This window comes from Ornithorhynchus anatinus, chromosome 15, assembly GCF_004115215.2.
Source record: "Ornithorhynchus anatinus isolate Pmale09 chromosome 15, mOrnAna1.pri.v4, whole genome shotgun sequence".
In the NCBI taxonomy this organism is placed as follows: Eukaryota; Metazoa; Chordata; class Mammalia; order Monotremata; family Ornithorhynchidae; genus Ornithorhynchus; species Ornithorhynchus anatinus.
This window is the reverse complement of record NC_041742.1, coordinates 16906541-16924913: the sequence shown is the minus strand read 5'-3', so window position 1 is coordinate 16924913 and position 18373 is coordinate 16906541. Positions and strand designations below refer to the sequence as shown.

Sequence of the window (18373 nt, the reverse complement as noted above, 5' to 3'; positions counted from 1 at the left end):
TAGTACAGTGCCTGGCACATAGTAAACACTTAATAAATACCAATACTATTATTATCATTAATATCTCTTTAGTCTCAAGGGATTTTAAAGGTCCTGGTCTAAATTACCCCAAAGCAATGACCCGAGGATGTGAAGCTCCATGGGGCGTTCATATTAATGGACACTGATCCTGAGCTACGCATTTCAAGTTCAGATAAGGTCAAAAATTGCTCTCCACACCTGAGATGCCACTAACTCAAGTTATCCTCTCTTGGGGTCATTAAGGTAGGGAGAGCAGGGACTCTGGGATGGTATGGAAAATCTGTTTTTTTCCCCCTCTGGAGGGGATCGACCACTAAACCGTAAGGTTAGGAGAGCTCCGAGGAGAAAGGGAAGCTGATGATTCTAGGGAAAACTTGCAGAGGATGTTGAGGTCAATGATTAATCAATCAATAGTATTTACTGTGTAACTAATGGGTGCGGGGCACTGTTCTAAGTGTTGGCAGTTTACGATCTAGCAGTTTGTGATTTAACTCAGTGCCATGACTAGCCATTGCCATAGGATGGTCCTTTGCTAGGTGTTGGCTAGGACCCTGGATTTCTGGGGGTCCACAGGTGAAGCTGGGGTTTCACCCCTGTAACAGTGGGGTCTCAGTTTGGCTCATGCTCCTCTCCTTGGCACTGAGAGGTACCGAGTCATTTCCAGACAGGGCTGACAAGACCCCAAACATATCTGGCTTGTAATTCCGCCTGCCAGTCCAGAGTCTAATCCGGTTTGCCCCACTCCTAAATGCCCTGCCCCCAATCTGATATCTACAGACCGATCAATGGGGAAGAACAAGGTGGCGATGAGAGGCCAACAGTTGCCCTCTGTTCTTTTTCCAAAAAAACAGCAATAACCATTAAGGACCTAGCCGGCGGCCAATACAGCTCTCGGCGAGGCGAGACGTAGAAGACTTTGAACTCACATCCTCCGAGTCACTGACCGAGCGCTATTTATCAGATCTGCGGCCCAGTGCTAACGTTGAATGTGACGCCAGGCACGTAGTAATTTGGATTCATCAGTCTTTACCTGAATTATCACTAGATGTGGAACGTCCTATACATATGCAATAGCTAACTAGGGTCCTAGAGTTTGGTTTTTTTTGTTTTTTTAAAAATAAAAAATACCCCATGATACTACAGAGATTTGCTGTCCCTTCAGGATAAAACAAAACGGGTACACGTAATTCCCAGGGACACATCAAAATGCGTCACCTAAGAAAGCTAGTATTAACAACTTATTTTGCTTTGGTGACTGAATTTGCTTTCTGGTTCATTATGATCCTAAATTTTAAAATAATATTTAGCCAAAAATGAAACTGACAAATTTAGCTTAGTCACTGACATTATTCCAAAAACTCTGCCTAAGGGTACTTGGAGGAGTGGTTTGCCCAGGAGTTTTCTGAAGCGAAGAGTGGCAGCTCTGCCAGAATTAGGGCCTAAAGTCATTGAAAAACTGGGCAGTTGTCTATCTCAATTTGCATCAGTGAGCAGAGTTTTCACCTACTAAGGGGGACTTACAGGAAAAAGGGGGCCTGTGACACAACCCAACTAAAGTCTTATTACTATTTAAACAATCTGAGGCTGCATTCCCAGTTCTGACTGGTGGAACATTAGTTGTTCATTGCTGGGAAAAAGCTATTTTCATGAACAGGTGCTTTCTAATTATGCTCAAACAATATTAGGCTCTTAATCTTTACAAGACCGGAATTTTCCTGTCTGACATTTCAAATGCTCTTTAAAAGTAGACATTTTCAGATTACCTTAGGGTGAACTGGTAAATGCTGCCTTAATAGGAGTTTCCTCTGTTCACAGATCAATGTGTCCATGCCTTATGCATTTGAAGACAGCCATTTCACCAGCCCACATTTCCAAAACAGAAACCTCTTCCACCGTTATCATCTGCAGTAAGGTTAGGGAGCCTACGCTGCCTCATTTCTCAGAGCTACGGGCTTAGGAAAATCGAATGCTACTCCGCTTCCAATGGGAAGAGGCACGTGGACCGTTCAAGGATCTATATATTTCTACAATCTTTTGTTCCCCAGAGGGGAAAAAAAATGAGCTTTAAAACATTTCCCTTAAAAGTCTTTCCACTTTTCCGCTAGGCCGAGGGGGCAACCCTTTCAGTCCCGGGAGCCTCCGAAGGAAAAACAAGCTTTGGGCCTGAATCTACCGAGCAACGTCACCTGAAAATCCACACACCCAGAGTAGACCTTCCCCTCGAAAACGTAAGAACCCAGAAGTATGGGAGAAGAGGCGGTGGCATTTCAGGCTGAGAGCCTGTGGCTATCGGAGAGGTAGTGGCCAGAGAGTCTGAGAGGCAGCGGCCCAGGCGGGGGGAAATTAAGGGTCCCGGAGACGAATGCTTTTGTTTGAGGTGTTTCTGGGAGGAAGATGACATTTCTGTGGTTAAAATGCACACTAGACATCGTAGTAAGACATGGAACAGAGCAAGCCCCCGTCAATCCCTGCCCTGAATAAAATGGGGTCAGGCTACCAAGCTTGGGAACTCCAATAAACCAAGGCTACCACTACCTTAAATTGGCCCTTCACCTGGAATTTCCAATCCAACAAATCTGGTACTGATGAACTTCTCTGAAACTATGACAGATTTTGGTGCTTGTCATTAATGCTAAAAAAACCCCAATACCCATGACTCATCTCAACTGAGTCAGAAGGATCTGGGTTCTAGTCCCGGCTCTGGCCCTTGCCTGCTCTGTGAACTTGGGAAAGTCATTTAACTTCTCTGTGCCTCAGTTATCTCATCTGAAAATGGGGATTAAGGCTGTGAGCCTCAGGTGGGATATGGACTGTGTCCAACCTGATTAGCTTGTATCTACCCTAGTGCATAGTACAGTGCCTGGCATAGAGTAAGTGCTTAACAAATACCATTAAGAAAAAAAGTCATCTCAATTATTGCACTGTTAATTGCATTTGTCCTCTAGTCCACTGGTGGACAGGATCATCTGATTTCCTCTTTTCACCCCTTTCCTCACGTTTCTCTGGCCTGTCCACACAGGAGTTTGAAGGAAGAAACTTGGGGGGGGGCGGCAGTCCTGAAGGAGTCGAAATTCAAACAATCAATAGTACTTATTTAGCACCTACTGTGTGTCAAGCACTGTACTAAGCTCTTAGAGAAGTAGCCATGGTTCCTGCCCTCAGTGAGTTTAAGCCTAGCAGGAGAGGAGGACAAAAACCAAACCTCAGATGGGATTTGTGTTCTCTTGTTGACCCTCCCTCTATACATCTCCCTGCCTCTCAATATATGTTTCCCTTTGCCTATTCTCCCTGGGTTTGTGTTTCTAAATGCTGAAATCCCTGACCGCTCTTTGCATCTGCCTTTCCGTCTGGACCATAACCTCCTCGAGGACAGGGAATGTATAACCTTGCCTCCCTTGAACTGGCCCAGGCACACAGAACGGGGATTTGCACTTCTTTTTAAAATGGTCTTTATTAAGCACTGACTATGTACCAGACACTGTTCTAAGCTCTGGTGGAGACACAAGCTAATCAGGTGGAGACAGTCCCTGTCCCACATGGGACTTGCAGTCTTAATCTCCAGTTTACAGATGAAGGGACTGAGGCCCAGAGAAGTAAATTTACTTGCCCAAAGTCACCAGGGAGAGAAGTGGCGGAGCCGGAATTAGAACCAGATCCTTTTGACTCCCAAGCCCGGGCTTGATTCACAGGGCACTGCCGCTTCACTTGGGAAAGGTTAAATAACGACTGTCGATTCAATGAGTCCAAAAATAAGAGTCAAAAGGAGTCGGTTTTAGAAAAGGGCAGAGTTAAAGGCAGAGGAGACCTCCCCTGGATGTCTGGCAGAAACAGGCGACAAGCGACAGAGCTGGGAAAAGACGGGAAGCCCCTGACATACGGCCAACGGGTCCCGCATCACTTCCTCCTTGTTCCAGGGCTCGGAGAGTCAAATGCTGGCCCAGAAACCAGGCCACAGTGGAAATGCTCAGTAGCCCCCAGGGTCAGCGAGATGAAGGAAAACCCACTTCTCAAGTGGCAGCGACATGGAGGGAGAGGGGAGCAGCAGGCTCAAACCGGTTTTCTCCGCCACTATTACCGGAAGCTATTTGTGGACAAGGAACCCCTCTCATTACTGGTGACCTCTGGTAATTCATTCATGGTCATGCTCCATGCCCCATTTCCCAGGTGGTGAAGGTCAACCAGAACTCCGGCCAATAAATCATCCGGCCATCGCCACCACTGCACTGACCTCTCTCCATAGATACACAGAGTAACCCGATACACTCTGCTCTGCCAGAACACGTCTTCTCACTGTACATTGTGGCTAAAACCACCCGCTCCCCCAGCAGCATTTGTGTAGGTATCTTTAAGCTCAGAGGCTTCCTTGCCAAACTCTCCTTTATTTAGTGTGTCCCCTGCTAGCCTGTAAGCTCCTTGAGGACAGGGATCATTCCTAACTCTCCTGAACTGTTCCAAATGCTTAGTAGAGCGTTCTGCATAGAAAAAGCGCTGAATAAATACCACCGGTATGATTGATAACCTGATAAACAGTGCTTGGCATATAGTAAGTGCTGAATAAATACCATAATTACTATTATTATTGTTATTCTTATTCTCCCAACAACGCACATCTGTATGGCTATAGCATGATCCAGTGGTGGATCAACGCAAATTTTCCTCAACGGGAGGTCCCATTAAAAAAAACACAACCATCACATTCTAGACTTCACCCCTGGGTGAATTTCATTAAAATATTCTCTCATGAAGAGCTATGCTAGCATGTTTTTGCACTGGTCCCTAACTGGTGTTTCATATCGGTACAACTCTGGTGAATAAACAAACAAACTTAAAATCAAAGACCTTAAAAGGGACCTTAAATCAATGCCGATGCAGATCTGCCCATTGTCCCTGTGTGCAGATAAAACTGCCATAAATGGGTTGATTAAGGAAAGAAATAAATGGCCACCACCTTAAAGTTAAATGCGGTGGGCTAGAGTGAAACTTCTTTTCTGGGAGCATCATTCAACCAGGGTGGGATTTGTTACAGGTGTGCTTGGACTAGACAGTCAGAAACTTTAAGAGGTCAGAACCTCTTCTCCATCATTTATCATTAGCAGCACCTCTACCTCATGTCCTTACTGTCCTGTCTTCATTCTTTTTTAAAAGATGTGCAATCTGGCATAGTGGACAGAAGGAGTCAAGACATTTAGGTCCATTCCTACCATGTGGTTGCAACTTTCTAGATCAGTCGATCAGAGATAATTATTTGGCTCCTGCTGAACGCAAAGCACTGTACTAAGGGCTTGGGAGGACTCTGACCCATGCTCCTTGCCCTCAGAGAGTTTATGTTCTAAGGCAGGGCACCATGCATGCCCAGCTCACTACCTGAGAAGCCCCGACAGCCTTTCCAGCCCTCACCAGAGAACTCTGTCCATCCTATAGCGGAATCTGGGGTTGGGAGGGTCATTAGACAGTCAACGTGGAAAATGCTTATAGCTGCATCGGGATCGCTGTTACCTGTTCAGGGCAAACGCGTAGTGGAATTTAATATTATGTTGGTCAGCCAGATCACACGTAGGCAGCATTTCCAGGGTCTCCACCAGCTTTACCATAGCGTCGTAGTCCTGGGGACAGACAGAGAGAAGGGAATAATAATAATTGTGGTATTCATTAAGTGCTTACTATGTGCCAAGCACTGTACTAACCACGGAAGTAGATCCAAGGTAATTGAGTTGGACCCATTCCCCGTCTCACATAAAGCTCATAGTCTCAATCCCCATTTTATAGACGAAGCAACTGAGGCCCAGGGAAGTGAAGTGACACAGCAAACAAGCGGTGGAGCTGGGAGTAGAACTCAAGACCTTCGGACTCCCAGGCCCAGGCTCTATCCACTAGGCCACGCTGCTTCTCTAAGAAGATACTGCTTAGTCGAACAGAGCAGCAATCTGTGGGAGCTGGGGTTGGGAAATTCCTCACATTTGTACAGAGCCCATCTGCCGGGTGCCCCGTGGCAGGTTTCCTCCCCTTCCCCACTGCCTGATTTCTCTCTCCGCCACAAAACATGTATGCTCCTTTTCTCTCTCCCGCAGGAGTACCGCTCCAACCACAGCAAGCCTGACCTGATGCCCGTCCAATTAATGATTACCGCGCTAGTTTCCCGTACCTGAATATCACGGTACGACAGAAGGAGGTTTATGACTATGTCTGGTGTCAGGACTTCGGTATTATCCATACGGAGCTTGATCCTGGCCAGTTCCTTGGCCAATTCGTCTCCCTGGTATTTGTCTCTGGCCTTCCTGATGTCATTCAACAACGTCTCCTTGTAATACGTGCTGGGGGAACAAATGGGGAGACAAAAGGTCAGGTCTGCCACGCCGGCGGGGAGGACGACCGACCCCGGATTCTGAGACGTGTTAGCGGTGATCTCGTCCTCAGAGGAACCCAGCTCCGTTAGCCATATCAATGAACAATCATTCGTTCACTCAATCGAATTTATTGAGCGGTCCTGGGAGCAGAACACTGTTCTAAGCGCTTGGGAGAATACAACACAACCACAAACAGACACATACAGTCTTTCCTGAGAACTAGCCCTGAGCAGAGCACTCTACTTAGCGCTGAGGAGAGTATGAGCGAGTGGGTAGAAGTGACCTCCGACCTCGACGACTTCACAATCTAATCGGGCGGTGGAGCAGACACTCAAATCAATTACAGCTAGGGGAAGCAACAGAGTATATAGACACCGAGACTATGAGCTCATTGTAGGAAGGGGATGTGTCTACCAACGCTGTGGTGCTGTACTCTCCCATGCGCTTAGTACAGTACACTGCACACAGTAAGCGCTCAGAAAATACCATTGATGATATGTACAGAAGTGTTTTAAGGGGGTGGAGGGGGAGTGCCCAAGTGCTCAGGTGTTGCAGAAGAGTTGAAAAGTCAGTCAGGCAGATGTTCGGGCCGAGGCAAGGAGACATTCCAAAGGGAAGACTACGGAGCCCCACGGCTCATCGTGACTTTTCAAAGGGTGACGATTTCTTAGGGCTTAGCAAATTCCACATCTCTAACAGTCTCAGAAATGAAGATTGCCGCCCAACTAGTACAGTGGATTGCACCCAGTGGGTGCCACTGGTACATACCACTATTGGACTACACTGGCAAAGGCGGTGACCAAATTCCTCTAGATTGCAAGCTTGTCCTCTCGCCTATAAGCCCCTCCTTTAGCCTGTAAACTTCTTGTGGGCAGGGAATGCATCTTTTTTTTGTTCTATTGTCTTCTCCCAAGTCCTTAGTCCAGTGCTCTGCACAAAGTCAGCGCTCAATAAATTTGGCTGAATGAATGAGTGAATGAATGTAATTCCTCCATCAAACCCTCTCCTTTCCGTAAGGCCAAGTGGCGCCTGGATGGGTGGAGATGCCCTGCAGGCTGCTGACACGCTCCTAGAGGGCAAACGGGTTGGCATGTGCTTACGGGACCCGTCTTTCCCACCCTCTTTGAAAGGAGGGGGAGCTAGTGGAAAGAGCGGGAGCCTGGGAGTCAGAGGACCTGGGTTCTAATCCCGCCTCTGCCACATGTCTGCTGCGAGTATGACCATGCACCAATTACGTAACTTCTCTGGGATTCAATTTCCTCCTCCGTAAAATGAGAATTCAGTGCCTGTTCTCCCCTCCTCCTAGACTGTAAGCCCCATGAGGGAGAAGGGACTGCATCCATCCTGATTATCGGGTATCCTCCTCAGTGTGCTTGGCATACAGTAAGCATTTAACAAATACCATTATTTTTATTTTATCATTGCTACTACTATTAATAATATGACCAGAATAACACTCCAAACAATGACCAACAGATGTCAAAAAGGAAACCAGCCCCACCAGAAAAATGAGTGTCCTTGATGCCCTCCCACTATCCTGACTTGCCCTGCTCTTCTCTTTTGATTTGTTCAAGTCGACACAGTTCCTCCTCCATGCAAGTTGAAAAGTCACAAAGTTGTGGGATAAGGACCCAGAGGGTGAGAGGAGGAAGAAGAGGAGAAGAGACAGGAGCAGAGTGAGGGACATAACACCTTCAGGATCTGAACAGTAGGGTAACACTCTCTGACAGCCTGCCAATCTATCCATGGTATCTTACTGAGTCCTTCTTGGTGGTGGGGTAATGTAAGATAAGGGTAGAAGGCTTAACCCATAACTAATATTTTCAGCTCTGATGGTAGAGCCTGCTTTGTGCAGTGTAATAATAATAATGATGTTGGTATTTGTTAAGTGCTTACTCTGTGTCAATCACTGCTCTAAGCGCTGGGGTGGATACAAGCTAATCGAGATAGAAACAGTCCCTGTCCCACATGGGGCTCACAATCTTCGTCCCCATTTTACAGATGAGGTAACTGAGGCACAGAGAAGTGAAGTGACATGGTCAAGGTCACACAACAGACAAGCATTTATTCATATATCTGTAATTGTATTTGTTTGCATTGATGACTGCCTCTCTAGCTGTGTGACTGTGGGCAAGTCACTTGACTTCTCTGGGCCTCAGTTCCCTCATCTGTAAAATGGGGATTAAGACTGTAAGCCTCATGTGGGACAACCTGATTACCCTGTATCTACCCCGGTGCTTAGAACAGTGCTCTGCACACAGTAAGCGCTTAACAAATACCAACATTATTATTACCCCTAGACGGTGAGCTCATTGTGGGCAGGGATTGTCAGTTTACTGTTGCATTGTACTCTCCCAAGTGCTTAGTACAGTGCTCCGCACACAGTAAGTGCTTAATAAATTCGACTGAATTGAGTGAATGAAGTGGTGGAGCCGAGATTAGAACCTAGGTCCTTCTGACCACAGGCCTGAGTTCTATCAAATAAGCCACACTGCTTCTCAATGTGCAAACTGAAGAATGAATTTTCTGGGCTATTTAGTAATAATGTTGGTATTTGTTAAGTGCTTACTATGTGCCGAGCACTGTTCTAAGCGCTGGGGTAGACATAGGGGAATCAGGTTGTCCCACGTGGGGCTCACAGTCTTAATCCCCATTTTACAGATGAGGGAACTGAGGTACAGAGAAGTTAAGTGACTTGCCCACAGTCACACAGCCGACAAGTGGCAGAGCTGGGATTTGAACTCATGAGCCCTGACTCCAAAGCCCGTGCTCTTTCCACTGAGCCACGCTGTCCACTGAGCCACGCTGCTTCTCTTTTAGCTACTCAGTAAGAAAGGAAGCCCAGTTTAGTCCCATAGATGACCCCTCCCAAGCACCTCGCTAACCTAAGGAGGAGGGAATAGTCAGTCAGAACCCAGCACGAGCCCAGCCAGCCATCGTGGGGTTGAGGGCGAGTCTCTGACCATTTCCTAGTCTCTGGGGCTCCGCTGAGCGGGTGGCCTGCCAGAGCTGAAGCCAGGCAGGTTTGGGTGAGCTCCGAAAAATGTCCCTCACCACCATGGGCCGCAGCTGGTCGCGGGGTTTTGGGGTAAGTTGTCGGAGAAGCGGTAAGGAGGTGACAGGAGGGGCCCAAGGTTGCAAGGCCAGGGTCTGGACCAGACTAGGGTTGACCCAGACTGGACTGGCCACAGCATCTCTTCAGACACCCCCAACCCCAACTGTGAGACGAAGAGCAGCATGGCGCAGTGGATAGAGCAAGGGCCTGGGAGTCAGAGGGTCACGGGTTCTAATCCCAGCTCTGCCACTTGCCTGCTCTAGGACCTTTGGCGAGTCAGTTCACTGTGCCTCAGTTACCTCATATGTAAAATGGGGATTAAGAGTGTGAGCCCCAGGAGGGACAGGGACTGGGCCCAACTTGATTGGCTTGTATCTGCCCCAGTGCTTAGATCAGGGCTTGACAGTTCCCTCCGCTGTAAAATAGGAATTAAGACCGTAAACCTCATGTGGAGCAGGGTCTGTGCCCAACCTGATTAGCTCGTGTCTACCCCACAGACGTTTAACAAATACCGCCCCCCAAAAAAAAGTTGTGAGCCCACAGGGTGAGAAGTGATGGCAGAGGAGAGAGGTTATTTCACAAAGTCCAGTGGGAACTGTTGCCTCTGGAAGGCACTTTATTCCAGTCTTTCTGGAGAACATAAATCACAACCAAGCCAGCTGCTCAGGGCAGCAGGAGACGAGCTTTGGTGAGGAACACGCTGGCCTCTCTCAAACTACCCGAATCCTGGCTCTAAATCCTAGCCTGCCCATATTAGCAGAATCCCACCCAGGGGCAGAGGGGTGGACTAGATGACTTCCTGGAGGACGCTCAGTTCCATGAGAACGTGGGTCTGCCCCACGCACTGTGGCTAGAACGCCATGGGGGGGAAGAAGTGGGGAGAGTTTGTCCGAAAGCATCCACCTGTGACGTGGCATCGGGAGAAGCGGCCCGGGCCCAGGACCGCAGCGGGGGAGGTGGGAGCTCCCGGGCCTGAGTTTCCCGCCACCACGACCCAGATCTGGAAAGCTCCGCACTGGGACATCTTGGGGCCCGGCTGCAGCCCCGAAGCTGGAGGCCTCAAATCCTGGTCGGAACCTGAGGGAGCGGGGGAGGAATGGGAAATTCCCAGCCCAGCGGACCGCAGGGGCGCTTGGCATTTCTTACACGTGCGATGGAACAGCAATGATAACAATTACTGTGGCATTTGTTAAGCCCTTACTATGTGCCGGGGACTGTACCGAGAGCTGAGGTGGATACAAGCAAATCGGCTTGGGCACAATCTGTGTCCCACTTGGGGCTCATAGTCTCAACTGCCGTTCTACAGATGAGGGAACTGAGGCCCAGAGAAGTGAAGCGGGTTGCCCAAGGTCACATGGCAGACAAGTTGTGGAGCCGGGATTAGAACCCATGACCATCTGACTCCCAGGCCCGTGCTCTATCCCCTACATCACTCTGCTTCCCAAGGAAAAGTTCCCCTGGGCTTTATAGGTGGCAGATTCTGGCAAACCACAGCCAGATGATGCGTCTCTGGCCTTCCCCCCCGGTGTCCATCCCAGGGCCTGCCTCTGCCCTGCCCTCCTTAGACAAACCAGCTGAGCTGGGCTACTGCTGGGCCAATGAGGCTCCGAAAAGATGGCTCGGGGCGACAAGGTTTATTACGTTAGGTGTGGGAAAATGCCTCTGTGCAACGCTCCCTCCTAGAATTGTCTCTCCCCTAGACTGTGAGCCCATTCTAGGGTAGGGACTGTCCCTATCTGTTGCCGAATTGTACTTTCCAAAAGCTTAGCACAGTACTCTGCACACAATAAGCGCTCAGTAAATACGACTGAATGAATGAACGCAGCTAGGAGTCGCAACACATCCACGAGGGAAAACGCTAGGCCGCCCAAGAGGGGACCCTGAGCCTGAGGGGGATGCCGCCGGCGAGGCCGTACAGGGGTGACGGGAGGCGTTACCATGACGTGACGTGGATGTCCTTGAGGAGGCTGATGAGTCTGTCCGTCAAGGGGACGCACAACGGGCCCAGGATGTTGTCCCAGTTGGGCTGCATGTACTCTGAGGCTCTGCGCTGGGCACTGCTCTCACAGCAGAAATAGTCCACGCCCGGTGCCACCACGTAAGGGATGAAGTAGTAGTTCCCACTGGAGGCCTAGGGGGACCGGAGAAAGGCTTCAGAGGGCAGGGAGCCGGCGGAAAGACTGGGAGCTTCGGGGTCGAGAGCGACTCCGGGTCCCCGTTTGGATAATAATACTAATAATGATGATGATGATGATGCTGGTACTTGTTAAACGCTTAACGCTGCGCCAAGCACTGGAGTAGATACAAGTTAATCAGGTTGGACACAGTCCCTGTTGATTCTATTTACCTATTTTGATAGTACTGATGCCAGTCTACTTGTTTTGTTGTCTGTCTTCCCCTTCTAGGTTGTGAGCCCGCTGTCAGGTAGGGATTGTCTCTATCTATTGCCGAATTGTACTTTCCAGGCACTTAGTACAGTGCTCTGTACACGGTAGGTGTTCAATAAATACGATCGAATGAAAGGACATGGAGCTCGCTTAATTTGAGAAGCAGCGTGGCCTAATGGAAAGAGCCCGGGCCTCGGAGTCAGAGGATGGGGCTTCTAATCCCAGCTCCGCCACCTGTCTGCTGGGTGAGCTTGGGCAAGTCACTTATCTTCTCTGTGCCTCAGTGACCTCATCTGTAAACTGGGGATGAAGACTGTGAGCCCCACGTGGGATAACCTGATTGCCTTGTATTTACCCCAGCGCTTAGCACAGTGTTCGGCACACAGTCAGCGCTTAACAAATTCTTATTCTTATCAATTCCCCCTTTTACAAATGAGGTAACTGAGGCCCAGAGAAGTCAAGTCAAGGTCACAGGGCAGACACGCGGCAGAGCCGGGATTGGAACCCAGGATCTTGCGACTGCCAGGCCCGTGGTTCGATCCATTAAACCACACTGTTCGGTTCGTGCTCTCCGTACCGTCTCCCCCGGGGTCCCCGCCCCTTCCCCTGATACCGCAGACCCCCGGGGCACTTCCTCCTTTGGGCAACGATTCGGCCTGCTCCCGGAGCCCAGGCGCCCGGCCCGGACCGGCCTCCTTCAAGAGGAAATGGTGCAATCTTAATGATGCAAGGGACGAAGCCCTGTCTTGCGGAACGGTAAGAGCCGGATGTGTGACTAGAGGAGCCAGCATCCCCTTCCTCCCAAGCCTCCAACTTTTACAACTCGGGGCATGAATACATAGCAAGTTGGGATTTTTTTTTTTTTTTTTTTTAAAGATCTGTAAGCCTCCCTGAGGGACAGGAACCATGTCTAATTTCCGCCTGGCTCCTCTTTCTCACGGCTTAGTGCAGTGCTCTGCACACAGCAAGCGCTTAATAAATACCATCACTACTAAGGCCACCCCTATACTGTGGCCTGGGGTTGACTGGCAGGTTGGATGGCTTTTGCAGGAGCTTTTCTCGGTTGGAGATCTCAAGGAGACAGTTCCCTTTCTGGGAACTGTTTCAAAGCTCTCACCTCGGAAACTTTTCCTACTAAAATCGACGAAGCTCGTGGAACGGCATTTAATCGGGAAATGCCATTCGAGCTACCCATAACAGGGCCCTTTCGAAAACTCTGGTACTACCAAAGTCGTGTTTCAACGAGTGGGTGAGATCTTTCCAAGCTGACACTGAAGGAATGCAGCGCTTAAAACAGTGCTCAGCCCTTAGAACAGTGTTTGGCACATAGTAAGGGCTTAACAAATACCATTATTATTATTACAAGGAAACCATTCAACCCTGAATTCTCTTCCTCTAGGAAGGATCGCACCTTACACAACCTAAGCAAAATGGATGTAAGCTTCTTGAAGTAGCATCGTGTATTGGATGGAGCACGGACCTGGAAGTTAGAAGGTCATGGGTTCTAATCCCTGCCCGCCACTTGTCTGCAGTATGACCTTGGGCAAGTCACTTCACTTCTCTGGGCCTCTCCCTCATCTGCAAAAGGGGGATTAAGGCAGTGAGCCCCACATGGGACAGGGATTGTGTCTGCCACGATTTTCTTGTATCCACCTCAGCGCTTAGTAGAGGGCCGGGTACATAATAAGTGCTTAACAAATAACATGATAATAACTATCATCATTATTATTATTATTATTACTATTAAGGGCAGCGACAAGGTCTACTAGTTCTTTGCATTGTCCCAAGCGCTAACTACAATGCTCTGCACACAGTAGTCTGCGTGCAAGCTCTGTGAGGGAAGGGATTATACCTACCAGCTTTATGGTACTCTCCCAAATGCTTAGCACAGTGCTCCGCACACGCTGGCGCTCGATGACTACCGACGACCGACTGGACATAGATTACGAGTCCCGGATGGGACAGAGACGGGATCTGATGGGATTATGTTGAATGTAACCCCGGCATCCAGGACAGAGTCTGGACTTGCTAAATACTACTGATCCTCTCCCCAGGGATAGGGGTGAGATGATTCCCCACGGCTGACTGGTCGGTCAGGAAGTTGTTGCAGGTGGTGTTTCCGGTCCCTCTTAGGGTCCCAGGTGTGCTAAGCTCTTCAAGGCAGAGTCCGGCACCCCAGGATCGCCTCCTCCCCACCACCCCCGCCCCCCTGGTCACCTGGGGGCAACAGCTAGAGCACAGGTGAGGGAATGACCCCTCTGGGAGGGGGGTGGGAGAGTCCTGGGGCTTGCTGAGGCCCCTGCATTCGAAACCTTTGGGTTGTTCCTCTTTTCCCATGCTTCGGGGTCCCGTCTCGCCTGGACTCTCTCCCCCTTCCCACCGCTGCCTTTTGGCTGCACCTTCCATTAAAAGAACCCAACCGCACCAAAGCAACCTTCTGGCCATCTAGGAGCAGCAACGAGTGGCTTACTCTTTTATTACCAGTGACACCCGTGACCACCTCAGAAAGATCCCCCGTGAGCTCTGAGAGTGGGAGGGGAACGACACCCTCACAGTCAGTCTGGAACTGAAACTTCTGCATTCGGAGATTCAGCCAAAAATGTCTTCCTGATTTGCAAAATGGCGGGGGGGCTTGGAATACTTACTGTGTTCTTTTGAGTGACCATATCCTGCAAGAGGGAACAGAAAGGGAGAAGACATCACCCGGCTGGCCTCCGTAGCCCATTACCACAAGCCTCTGGGGGAGGCGATGGTAACCTCGTCTTGCCTCTTGCTTTGCAACCGTCTACAAAATTAGCTTTATGCAACATCCACACTGTAAATCGGAGAGGCGAGTTTAAATATTCACAGTTTTGGATTAATGCTCCAAGTGTGCATGCCACCTGGGAACTGGCCAAAACCTTAATTACAGTACAGCCTTACTGCCCTCTTTCACCTTCTGGAAAATGACCAAATCCTTGCTGCAAAGCCTTCAGTCTTTGACACGTTAGAGGGATTTTGTTCCCGTTTCCCGTCTATCACGCGGCCCTCATTTTTCTTCTCTGGGCCTTGCTTTCAGAACAAGAAGGGCAGGGCGAAGAAGAGTGGAGAATACAGCAGTCATGAAACTGAGTTAGTGTGGCCTAGTGGATAGAGCATGGGCCTGGGAGTCAGAAGGACCTGGGTTCTAATCCCTGCTCTGCCCCTTGTCTGCTGTGTGACTTTGGGCAAATCGCTTCACTTCTCCGGACCTCAGATTAAGACGATGAGCTCCGTGTGGAACAGGGGGCTCCATCCAACCTGATTTCTTTATATCCATCCCAGCGCTTAATACAGTGCTCGGCAAATAGTAAGCGCTTAACGCATGTCATTATTATTATCATTATTAAAAATCCTAAACACCTGCAAGTGAGTCAAAGTTACATCACTTTCCACGGTCCACTTATAATAATAAAATAATAATTATGGCACTTGTTAAGTACTTACTATATGCTAAGTGCTGGGGTAGATACAAGGTAGTCAGGCTGTTCCACCTAGGGCTCATAGTCTTAATCCCCATTTTACAGATGAGGGAACTGAGGCCCAGAGAAGTGTAGCAACTTGCCCGAGGTCACACGGCAGGCACGTGTCAGAGCCGGGATTAGACACCATGACCTTCTGACTCCCAGGCCCGGGCTCTAGCCACTAAGTTACAGTGCTTCTATAGAAGAAAGAAACTGAATAAAGCGGCCTCTTGGGAAATGGACCAAATGGACCAAGGACGTGCAGAGTGGAGTTCTTGTGAGACCGCACATTAGCCGAGAGGCCACGCTGTCACATTCATCAGTGCTGTGTTGCACACACGTGTACAAGCAGCTCCTTTGATCCCATGATACCCTGAGGCCAACCACTCAGATCCACTAAGTCCCTGACCACATCCTCAAAAATCTCCGTGGTTGCCCACTAACCTTCACGTGAAGCAAAAACTCCTCACTCTTGGCTTCAAAGCTGTCCATCCCCTTGACCCCTCCTACCTCACCTCCCTTCTCTCCTTCTCCAGCCCACGCCGTACACTCCGCTCCTCTGCCACCGCTCACCTCCTCACGGTCCCCCGTTCGCATCTGTCCCGCCGTCGACCCCCCGGCCCACGTCCCACCGCTGTCCCGGAATGCCCTCCCTCCTCCCCTCCGCCCAACTAACTCCCTTTCCCTCTTCAAAGCCTTACTGAGAGCTCACCTCCTCCAGGAGGCCTTCCCAGACTGAGTCCTCCCTTTCTCTCTGCCCCTCCCTATTCCCCTACTCCATCCCTCTGTTCTACTCCCTTCCCCTCCCCACAGCACTTGTGTATATTGGTATATATTATTTCTTACTCTATTTTATCAATGATGTGTACACATCTATGATTCTATTTATCTATTTTGATGGTATTGATGTCTGACTACTTGTTTTGTTTTGCTGTCTGCCTCCCCTTTTAAGATTGCGAGCCCGACGTTGGGCAGGGATTGTCTCGGTTGCTGAACTGTACACTTCAAGTGCTTAGTACAGTGCTCTGCACACAGTAAGGGCTCAATAAATATCAATGAAGGAATGAAGGAATCCTAGGTAAAACTGCCATGAAAACCCACGCTAAGACAGAAACGAGTGAACCGTGGCCCATAAAAAGGCACGACCTGTGAAATCCTTCTAAAAATCCTTCTCCGGAGCCAATGGAGCAAGCATCTCTTCAAGATGCTCACTCATATTCCAGCCAACAAAGGAAAAATATGTAACCTTGTGAGCAGTTAAACACCTCAGATTTTAAGAAAGAGCCTGCTAAAGTAGAGATTAGAGCAACTTGCCACAATAATAATAATAACAACAATTATAATTACAATTATAATTCCTGACTGTGGTATTTAAGTGTAAATTATGGGCCACAAACTGTACTAAAGTCTGGAAGAGACCCAAGTTTATCAGGTCGGACAGGTTGTCATTTCCTAGACTTTTCAGTAGCTGTTCAAAAAGGACCAGCCACGGAGCAATGCAAACCATAAAAATGGCCAGTCCTATGAGAGGCTACTAAAAAAGGGTAAGACGTCCAATAGGCGTAACGGTCCCGTTTCGAGTTCCCACATGTCGTGGCAGTTACCCGCTAAATCCGTTTCGCCTCTTACAGCCCGGGGCGAGCGAATTAGCAAGGGGAGGTTCTGGTGGAATCGTCTCGGAAGGTCCAGAGGTTTCCCAAGTGTCAGCCATCAACGGCCATTTCTTGGACGAATTTGAGGCGAGCGGGAGAGGGCCAGAGGCTGGACGAGCAAATCCAGGCCGTTTGCTCTGGGCAGGCCGAATATTCCAAACCGCCCCGAGCCCAGATATGGTGATATCTGGGCAGGGGATGCACACACCCAGTGCCCTCTTCTAAGGCCAAGCAGCGTGAGAAACAGCATGGCCTAGTGAACAGACCATGGGCTTGGGAGTCAGAAACACTTGGGTTCTAGTTCCGGCTCTGCCACTTGTCTGCTGGGTGGCCTTCACCTCTCTAGGCCTCAGTTCCCTCATCTGTGAAATGGGGATTGAGACTGTGAGTCCCATGTGGGTCATGGACCCACCTGATTAGCTTGTTTCTACCCCAGAGCTTAGTACAGCACCTGAAACATAGTAAGTGCTTAATAAGCATCATAAAAAACCAAAATAAATCATCTTGAAGAGAAAGGAAGAGCTGGCTCAAGTGGCTCTTTCACTCCCACGTCTACCATGACACGAGTTTGTGAAGCATTACGGTACGTTCCGACCCCAACGTGGGTTGGTTCTGGGTAGAACGCACCCCACAGGTTGGCGTGAACGGATTGCGTGGAGGGAGCATGGGATGTGGGTGCGCGCAGGAAGCCGTGGCGTTGCCCAGCTCCCGTCTCGTTGGGCTGTTATTTTTCTGAACCTTCACCGTGGGTATTTAATACAAATAGCAACCAGGGGTGTGGGTAAAGAGCATTCTGGTGGTGGTGGAAACGATGACAACGGAGGATCTTGTCATGAAACATACCGGGCATGGTGGTACCTTCAAGCCACCTCTCCCTAACCCGCTCAATCCCCTTGAACCACCGGTCCCTGAACCATGGTTTTCCCAGTCATTGTGTCCCAGTCTAGGAGAATGATCCTCCTTTCCCCACGCAGGGCACCATCCGGGCTGATGGTCCAGGTGGGCCGGGAGAAGCTGGTGCCCTGCGGCCCCACGGGAAGGAGCCGAGGCGTCGCAGAGCGTGTATGGGTCTCACCTTCAGAGTCAGGGCGGTCTCGGCATCGGTGTCGTGGTAGAGGATGATGTTATTGGCCATGTCGAAGCTCTCCCGGACCCCAAGGTGGTAGAAGAGCGACGGCTGCCTGGAGATATCACTCATGTCCACCACGGCCACGTCTGGAAATTGGAAGGCCACAAAAGGCGGGGCGGGGGGGGGGGGGGGCAGAGTAGGAGAGAGAGAGAGAAAGAGAGATGATGATGATGGTATTTGTTGAGCACCTACTATGTGCCAAGCACTCTTCTAAGTGCTGGGGTAGATACGAGGTGATCAGGTTGTCCCACGGAGGCTCAAGGTCTTAATCCTCTTTTTACAGATGAGGTAACCGAGGCTCAG

At 49.6% G+C, this 18373-nt stretch overlaps 1 protein-coding gene across 1 annotated transcript in view; it reads right to left on the bottom strand.

Moving 5' to 3' along the window:
• Window positions 1-18373, bottom strand: part of MAP3K15 (mitogen-activated protein kinase kinase kinase 15) — a 55422-nt gene that overhangs the window by 31347 nt on the left and 5702 nt on the right. Inside the window, exons 3-7 of the mRNA XM_029079580.1 lie at window positions 18017-18156; window positions 14453-14476; window positions 11358-11551; window positions 6164-6332; window positions 5518-5624 (exon numbers count right to left, since the gene is read on the bottom strand). Coding sequence (XP_028935413.1) covers window positions 5518-5624; window positions 6164-6332; window positions 11358-11551; window positions 14453-14476; window positions 18017-18156 — 634 coding nt within the window. The remainder of the gene's footprint in view (window positions 1-5517; window positions 5625-6163; window positions 6333-11357; window positions 11552-14452; window positions 14477-18016; window positions 18157-18373) is intronic.